The sequence below is a fragment of the Brachyhypopomus gauderio genome, chromosome 12, assembly GCF_052324685.1.
Source record: "Brachyhypopomus gauderio isolate BG-103 chromosome 12, BGAUD_0.2, whole genome shotgun sequence".
NCBI lineage: Eukaryota > Metazoa > Chordata > Actinopteri > Gymnotiformes > Hypopomidae > Brachyhypopomus > Brachyhypopomus gauderio.
The window spans coordinates 19,391,588-19,400,580 of NC_135222.1; the positions used below are offsets into that span (position 1 = coordinate 19,391,588).

Genomic DNA, 8,993 nt, shown 5'->3' on the forward strand with positions numbered 1-8,993 from the left:
AGATCAAACAGCATCGCAGTTCCCGGAAACATTTCCAAATCACTGAAAGAGAACTATGAACGGACGTTGTGTAGTCATTTTAAATACTCAAATCACTTGTTGTAAATTAAAATACTCGAATAATTTTGCTGAATGATTCATGGTACCTGATATTCAAATATAACAAACAGAACAATACGTATGTGTACTGTTTAAGTCTACACCACTGTGAAATACAACATTGTCTTTTATTATTGTATTATATTGATAAATGTCTTCTGATAAAAACCCAAAACAAAAAAAGGAACCAAACAAAGCAAAATACAATGAACGAAAATTAATGTCAATAAAAAAAAGTATATACAAAAGAATGAACATATTTATCCAATCTGTATGGTCTTCAGTACTCTACACATCCGAATTAGACGGATATCACATATGCAGCACTTGCGTTACATTTCTGTTCAGCAGTTCACTTCCGAGGACATTACGGTGACGGAGCAAAGCACTCCTGGTCAAGGCGTTTGAAGGCTGTCTAACTCAGTTCCCTAAACACAATACCCTGGAAATAATGGCATAGGGCCTATATATATTTTCTATCTGAACACTGGGCTGAATAATAGTCACGGCTACAGTACAGTGACCTAAGGCAGGAGCTCCACGCCGTCGTCCAGTTTGACAAAACATCGATGTTTACAGACAACAGTGTGCCGAACATCACGAGGCTCTTTGTTAGGAGGCCTCAAAAATGTCCAACGCAAAGAACTCATCACGGGGAGATCTTTAGAAACCACATTCCATGGACACGTGTCATCTTTCAAAGTGAACTGATAATTAGGCATATGTATTTTAATCCTAACGAAAACACCGGGACTTCAACCCTTCATAGGCCAGCTAACTAGTTCCTTTCTCTGACCAGCAGGGGGCACTACACTGTTAATCAATACTGCAACTCGGATAGCTGAGAAATAAAAGCTGGACGTGTAATAAATACATCAAACTCGCAGTCTCTTCCCAACCAATATTAATGGCATACAAGAGATCTGGGGAGTAAAGGGGAATATTGTTGCTCAGAACAGCACGAACCTGCAGCTATACTGTATAAATATAATGTAACCACATGAAATGTGCCAATGGAAATATTGCTGAGGCACCTTCCTTTGTTTTTTAAGCGGTTCCCAATCTAAAACCTGTACATAAAATTCGAGTTTTTAGCCCTGTACTATTATAGCTACACCATTCTGAGCATTTTTATTGACCGGTGCACGGTTAAGAAAGTTTATGTCGGTAATGTCTGTGAAATTGCATCACGTTAAATGAATGAAACCGCAGTGCACGTGGTGAAATGTTAGTGTTGTCCCGTTTACCATTAATTAAAAGCACACGTCACTGGGTGAGATTGGTTAGCCATCTGCAGTTTAATATACACTGTGTTGTAAATCGCTTGTTGGTAAATACTCAAAGATTATACCGATTCCCTCCTTTCTAAAGTAAAAATGCAACAGGAAAAATAAAAAAGGAGCATATTTATCAGCAGGGGGGGGGGGGCGCACACACACACACACACACACCTCTTTTCCTATACTTTCCAGTAAATTCTACATTTTTTGTGTTAAATGAAAATCAATCTAATACTCTTCTCATTTGGATAAAATAGCAAAGGTTCCCCTTAATTTCCATTATGTCATGATTTAATGAACTGGAAATAAACGAGCGCACGCACACTTTCCTTTGCTTTGTAATGCCCGCACAATCACTTAAAAAGGCATGTAATTCCTGATGAAACTGGCATATGTTCAACCCTTCAGCAGAGGCACCCCAGACACAAACTTTCAAATTTCAAGTAATCACAGAATAAACAAAACAAGCCAACACACCTGTTTAAAGTATCAACCTGCAGCACAGCTTGGTTACATTTAATTTGCAACCCGTCACCAAACGTAAGTAAACAGAAATACTCGCATTTGTTCTGGAAGGTCATATGATCAAAGCAGGAGTGAAGCGGTACGTGTAAGATGCTAAGATAGTTACAGGGGAGCCGTTTCATGAACTCTGACCTCTGACGCTCCAGTAAAACAGTCAAGCACACACCTCATGTCCTTCACACTGTCCTGTACACACTGCGTGTCTGTCCTAAAAATCACTAACAATCAGAAAACACTTGGCCAAAAAGAAAGAACCCAACCCAAGCAAATCCATAAATTAACAGAAAGAAATATTTTTAAATACTAGAAATCAAGCTGTAAAATCCTCCCTTAAACCCCCGTAAAAGGGGACGTCGAATCGCTGCAGTTTGTGTACAGTTTGTCCGATGCTGGGTCAAGTGCACTCAGAGACGCTCAGTCGAATTTCCCGCCTTGCTTGTGCACCTTCTGTGGTCGAATCCAAAACACGACACGCATCATTCATCTGTATAATTGATCTAGAGCTAGGCAGTTTAATCACATGACGACAGATTTCATTGGACTTCACCACTTTTTTTTGTCCTAAATTTCTTGGAACATTACATTGTTGGCATTACACAACAGTGAAAGTGTCTGATCTACTCCATGTACAAAATTCAATAACAAAGAAGAAAAAAAAATAAGAAAAAAGAAAATAGAAAATTATTATACTGCACAAAATATACAACTATACTGGATCAGTGACCTGCTCTCTTTAGGAAAGAGAACTGTACACCTTTAGAACTGAGAACTACTTTTCTAAAACAAGCTTAGATATCAAGATCTAAAGCTTCCAGGAAACACTAGGTCAAAACTATGCAACAGTTAGGATGGACAGTTTTGGGGGTGCACTAGCTTGTTAAAGGTGCTTATGAAATTAAAGATTAAAGGCAGTACAATACAAAGTCACTTGTAATTAGGAGTAAAGCCACAGAGAATTTTGGTAATGGTTCCACCAATAAATAATTTACTTTAATACCATTCTATGTACAAGTCTAATCCCGGTTGTTCTATAACAGAACCATGGATAACGTCTATTTAAGATGTATTAAAAAATATATATCAAACTCTATTCCAGAGAACCCATTTAAATATGCCTTACGAGGAGAGAGCCGAGTGGATGTGGAGGGGGAGGAATATATTTGAACATGTGACAGAATCCTTGGATTTAAAATATTTCACCGATTCACAAATTTTTCTGAGCTTTAAAGTTTGGGTGCTCTGAGCAACTTTCACACAAGCAAAGTGAACGTGAATCCACCATAGATGCTCCCAACACACGGTGGGCTGTACAGATTTTGGGAATGAGCCATCGAACCCCCACACTGTCTAATAAAACTGAGAGCAGGGGGAATGTTACCTGCTGCTTGAGCAGAGGAGGTTGGCTTAATCTAGTCTGAACCCAACTGAAATCTGCAAAGGGAACTGGGAGCAGAAGGCACGCCGTCATTGACCAGTTTAAAGTGAGAGGAGGTGAGACAGGCTGTGGAGAGACAGGTAGAGGAGGATGAGGGGAGACAGGTAGTGGAGGATGAGGTGGGAATCGCAAGCTTGCCTCAAGCTTGTTGGCACTCTCATTTCCAGAAACAAAAAGACAGACAAAGGGGGAGTGGGTGTACCCCCCTTCTGGGAGAGGGGAGTGATGTTTGGTGTTTGTGATGCAGGTGTGCACGTGAGCGAGCACACACACACACACACACACACACACACACACACACACACACACACACACACACACACACACACACACCTCTGTGTCCTCCAGCACAGAGAAGAGTATGGCGGGTGGGTGGTGGGGGGGGGGGGGGGGGGTCTGCGTGATGATCCTTAGAGCCCCCTAGTGGCTCTCTCAGCAAATTACAGCTAATGCATTGGCCTTCTTCTGCCAGAAGGCCGCATCCACTGCACACACCCAGGCCTGCCCGGATGAGGGCTTACGGATTTCAGATAGAGGTTCACAGGGTTGCTTGAACACGGTTCGCTGAGAGAGGCTTCTCGTATCTACCATGACTCAAACACACCAACATAGCTAGTCCCTAACAGCCCTGCCTCACAAATCACTGATGCAGGTGCCGGTCCGATCTAAAAGGAGTCTCCAACCCATCGCGTTCAGGTCCGGGCCTTAAGGCCAGAGGTCCACGGGAGGAGAAGAGGTCGGGGGTCATACGAAGACTTTAGCGAGGGCGTCGGCACCGGCGCTGCCGATGTAGCACTTGGTGGGGTGGAACGCCACGTCATGGATGGACTCCTCCAGCTTCTTGCGGTGGGCCGTGAACTCCTGGACGCACGTCTTGCTCTCCATGTTCCACAGGCGGATGGAGCAGTCGTGACCTTCGAGAGACGGGGGGAGATGAGGAGATCGTTCACGTACCATCGCGATGGGGGGGGGGGGGGGGGGGGGGGGGCGCGGACAGCCGAGCGCACCACAGAGACAGGAAGCCGGTGTGTACTTACTGCCAGACATCAGATACAGGCCGTTCGGGTCCACCGCTAAGCTGGTCACGGCGTCCAGGTGTGCCACCATGGAGTGAACCAGTTTGCCTTGAGACAAGCACAACAGAAACCACTGACATGAGTGTCTTAGGAAGGAAAGGTCTTCGTAACGACAGGCATGTGCTCGAAAAGTCCCAGCCAGTCAGACTCCTGGTCTACTGCATTTATAATTCTGCTCTATAAAATGTATCAGATGGAGTTGCAGCCAGTAGAGTTTTAACAAATGAGAAAAAACTTTTGTCTTTATCTAAGAGAATCTCCTGCTCTAATATTGAGCTAGACTTCACGCATACATCTCTCACACATGACTCACGAGGCGGAGAGACTGCCTACACGTTGAATCATTTCTTGTAGCTCATAATAGCTCACAGAGACACACCGTCGCATCCTCAGAACCATTCTGTGTTGCTGATGGGGTCACAACGCAACTGCAAAAACCAACCAGCAGGGTGGTACCTGTGTTGTTGTCGTAGAAACGGATGTGCCGGTCCTCCTGGGCTGTGATGGTGATGGGCAGCGTCGGGTGACTCAGTACTTTGTTGATGTGACGAGGAGCATCTGCACGCGCGCGCGCGCACACACACACACACACACACACACACACAGAGTCAGATACCACACACCGACCTCCATGGCAAAGGTGTGAGGTTTATTGGCGGCTGGGGTGAGGTCGTGTGAGGTCAGGGCAAGGTCGTGTGAGGTCAGGGCGTACCCAGCTCTCCAGCATTCTCCGACTCCAGCTCTAGCACCTGCTGCTGGGTCTCCATGTTGTAGACGGCTGACCTGCCGTTACAGAAGGCCGCCACCATGTGAGCAGGATCACTGCACACCAGGTCCACGGAGGAGGGAACACCCAGCTCTAACACACACACACACACACACACACACACACACACACACACACACACACACACACACACACACACACACACACACACATACACACACACACACGAACGGTGGGCTAAATGCAGACAAACTGAGACCAAGCCAAGAAATATGAACAGTTCATTCCTGTCATCACTAAAACAGCCAATCAATCGAGCTGAATTCCTTCTGATTTTATACGATCATGTAGCAAACACTAATGAATACGGTGCAACTATCCACATTCGATCATATAGCAAACACTAATGAATACGGTGCAACTATCCACATTCGGTCCTTGAAAAGAATCAGACGGACGCCCCGTTACACATGGGAGGAGCTTAGGGCTTGTGTGCCGTGTTACCTTTATTCTGGTTGAAGACGGCCAGGGCGGGGGAGGTGTCCGCTGCACTCCACAGCCGTACGGTCCCGTCCGCTGAGCATGACAGCAGTCGGTGGTGGGTGGAGCTATAGACCACGCCCCACACAGCATCGGTGTGACCACACAGCGCCCCCCTCAGCACAGAGGGCTCTATTACAGGGGAGGGTTTAAAAATACTGATTCTCTAAAACAACTCAGCAAAGGTTTTGATAAGTCCTAGAAGAACACAACGGTACTCCGACCCAGACATCGGAGAGGATTAACCCCATGATTAACACATTAATAATAAGAGAAGACTGAGGGAGTTAGAACGTACCATAGGAGTCATAGGGGTCAATGTTGGGATTAGGAGTGTTCCAGCTCTGAATGGTTCCATCCACCCCACCACTGAAGCACTGTTCTCCAGTGCTGCTCATGACCACACACAGAACAGCCCCCCTACAGACCAGAGGGGAGGGTTAACCTCAGCAACCAATCAGAAGTAGAGTCCTGCACCGGGTCGGGTACCCGCGGGTACCCACGGGTACGGGCAAATAGATGCTGAAACGGGTGGGTTTTACACATACCGAAATTTTACGGGTGGGTATGCGGGCGGGTAAGTTAAAATACGGGTGGGTATGCGGGCGGGCAAGTTAAATAAGTGGTCATTTTTAGTAGGCTTTTATTTGCTACGTAATGAACATAGTGTTACATTTTGCCTGATTAGCGCCTCCCGATGGTGGTGGCGAAGCTCAGGGGAGCTTACTTATACGGTAGCTCCGTTGGCCAGAGCGGGCTGAACTTTACTCTTCACCCGTTCTGGGGTAATACCCAAACTTCGGTTCTTTTCCAGCGGAAACATGAGCAGAGGCTGGTTATAACGCAGTACCGGGCATTTATTGTAGCTTGCTTGGTGGTTACAAAGCAAATGGGTGGCCGTGCTAGAACAAGGATAAATGACGAGAGAGAAGGATTTGTGATCCAAGAGCGCAGAACGCAGCTCAAACCTGGGACTGTGGACGATATACTGTTCCTGCACAGTAACCTAGGATAGATTTGTGAACCTATGCGATTTTATTAGGTGTTATACTGGCATTTGTTCCCTCTCGTTTTGCAGTTGCTAATTTTAGATAGGAATAGCCATACTGTTCCTGCACAGCAACCTTATATTTTATTTTGTGTTGTACTGACGTTTTTTCAGAGGCGCATTGATAAATAAAGTGCTCTATAGGAATACTTTCGATTTGTGTGATTTTTCACGGGCACGGGTGGGTAACGGGTAGAATATTAACGGGTCCGGGCGGGTACGGATTTAACTTTGAAATAGCCACGGGTTCGCGGGTGAGTGGGTGCTGTACTCTGCGGATATGGGTGGGTACGGGTCTCAAAAATCGGACCCGTGCAGGACTCTAATCAGAAGCAGAAAACAGTCATGCCACCGTTGATTGACAACTGGAGCCCTAAGCGGTCACCCCTGAATGGCCTCGTAGTTAAAATGCTCCCACTGTGCCATGTGGCTGGACAGATTCAGCTCTTTGAGTGCCACCTGGGATGTGACCCTGAGATGTGACCCCGAGATTCCACACTGTGGCACGGAGACCCTAGCCACTGCTCCTGTGCCCGGCTGGGTACGGGTCATGACACTGTAAGCATTCTGAGTGTCGGCCATGCTAGGTCTCCTATAGCTGTAGTAATACTAGTAACAGTAACAGTAGTAATCTAATGTCTGATGACATCAAGCTAAGAGTAGGTGCAGTCATAGCAACAGGCGTGTGCAGGGTGGAGTTGGTTCACGCTCACCTGTGGCCTCTGAAGGTGTAGATCGGCTCCACGTCCAGGGCCGTGCACCTGTGGGGCAGGAGGGAGGGGCAAACAGGGCATTAGTAATTCATCTGGAAACACACACGGCCACTTCAACAGGCGGAATGGGTGGAGGACCGGGGTGGCTCAGGCAAGCTCGTACTTCTTGGCGGGGGCCGTCTTCTGCAGGTTCCACATCTTCAGTGTGTGGTCTTCAGAGGCCGTGACCAGCACCGGCTCTACCGGGTGGAAGGCCAAACCGCGGATGGAGTCAAAATGGCTCCTGAGAGTAAACTTGGGGTTCCAGGTCTTCCTCAAGACATCTTTGTTATTGGTGATCTGGAACAGGAATAAAGAACAAATGACTCCTCAAGAGAACAGGTGGGTTTAAACCTGGTTTCTGTTTACACTACATTAGACATCACAGGCCTAGTTAAACCCTGATTATGTGTGTATGCGCGTGTGCGTGTAGGTGGAATGCAAACAGGGTTAAAGGCCATGTCGATTAATAGCCCGTTTATTGATGTTTCTAAACAACGCTGAAGTCAGCATGGTATCGAATTGCCTGTCCGATCACTTTATGACCAACGTACTAGCAGCACTGAATACTGCATTTCTGAACCATTTCATCATTTATATGGCATTAGCGCATGCAAAAACAATCGATTCTAGGATGATTTAGGAGAAGAATCATGAGGTTTGGCATGGAGGACCGTGTTAAGCCCCTAAGGCACTGTGTGCAGGTGTGGGAGGGGCAGTATTAGATGGTGTTAAGCCCCTAAGGCGCTGTGTGCAGGTGTGGGCGGGGCAGTATTCACATCATAGGCCAGACTCTCCGCCTCATTGGCCACGGTGAGCCCTGCCAGCTCCCCCAGGCCCAGCTCTGTCTCCAGCGCCTCGTCCGCACCCATTATGAACGACTTGCCCGAGGATGGCGGGAATGTGAGGGCTTCCACTGCAATGTAACACACACACATACACACACACACACACACACGGTTGCTCATTTGCATTTACATGCTTATGATCAGATGAATTTGTAAATACTGGATGAATATATATATATATATATATATATATATATATATATATATATATATATATATATATATATATATATATATATATATGACCAGGTCATAGTTTGATATAAAATCTATTGCAGCTACATTGTTGTGTGTGTGTGTGTGTGTGTGTGCGTGCGTGCGCGTGTGAGAAGCACAGACGCAGGTATGAAGGAGGTGCTCCAGGTGGACTATACCTTCGTCAGCCCGGGCGAGGTCGTGCTCGTTGAGTCGTGGCAGGCTGGGTCTGGCAGGGGGCGCCACTGAGGCCTGTATGGAGGGCAGATCCTCCGCATCGCGCAGGTTAGCCAGCATGTCCTGGAGCTTGGACCGGTTTGGCCCTGTGGAGGGAGGGAGGGAGGGAGGGAGAGGGAGAGAGAGAGAGGGACACAGAGAGAAGGTCAGGAGGAGAGAGACTTTTTAAATTGACTTAAGTCTTTCAGGCAGAAAATCTCTTCTATCAGAGATTTCTGAACAAATGAAATG

General features: G+C 46.6%; 1 protein-coding gene across 1 annotated transcript in view; it reads right to left on the reverse strand.

The window, feature by feature from the left end:
* Nucleotides 1–208: 208 nt before the first annotated feature.
* The window catches only part of strn (striatin, calmodulin binding protein), a 25,650-nt gene continuing 16,865 nt past the window's right edge, over nucleotides 209–8,993 (reverse strand). The window contains exons 9-18 of the mRNA XM_077023592.1: nucleotides 8,705–8,848; nucleotides 8,262–8,398; nucleotides 7,607–7,782; nucleotides 7,444–7,491; nucleotides 5,981–6,102; nucleotides 5,647–5,814; nucleotides 5,128–5,274; nucleotides 4,872–4,973; nucleotides 4,377–4,463; nucleotides 209–4,253 (exon numbers count right to left, since the gene is read on the reverse strand). Coding sequence (XP_076879707.1) covers nucleotides 4,084–4,253; nucleotides 4,377–4,463; nucleotides 4,872–4,973; nucleotides 5,128–5,274; nucleotides 5,647–5,814; nucleotides 5,981–6,102; nucleotides 7,444–7,491; nucleotides 7,607–7,782; nucleotides 8,262–8,398; nucleotides 8,705–8,848 — 1,301 coding nt within the window. The 3' untranslated portion in view covers nucleotides 209–4,083. The remainder of the gene's footprint in view (nucleotides 4,254–4,376; nucleotides 4,464–4,871; nucleotides 4,974–5,127; nucleotides 5,275–5,646; nucleotides 5,815–5,980; nucleotides 6,103–7,443; nucleotides 7,492–7,606; nucleotides 7,783–8,261; nucleotides 8,399–8,704; nucleotides 8,849–8,993) is intronic.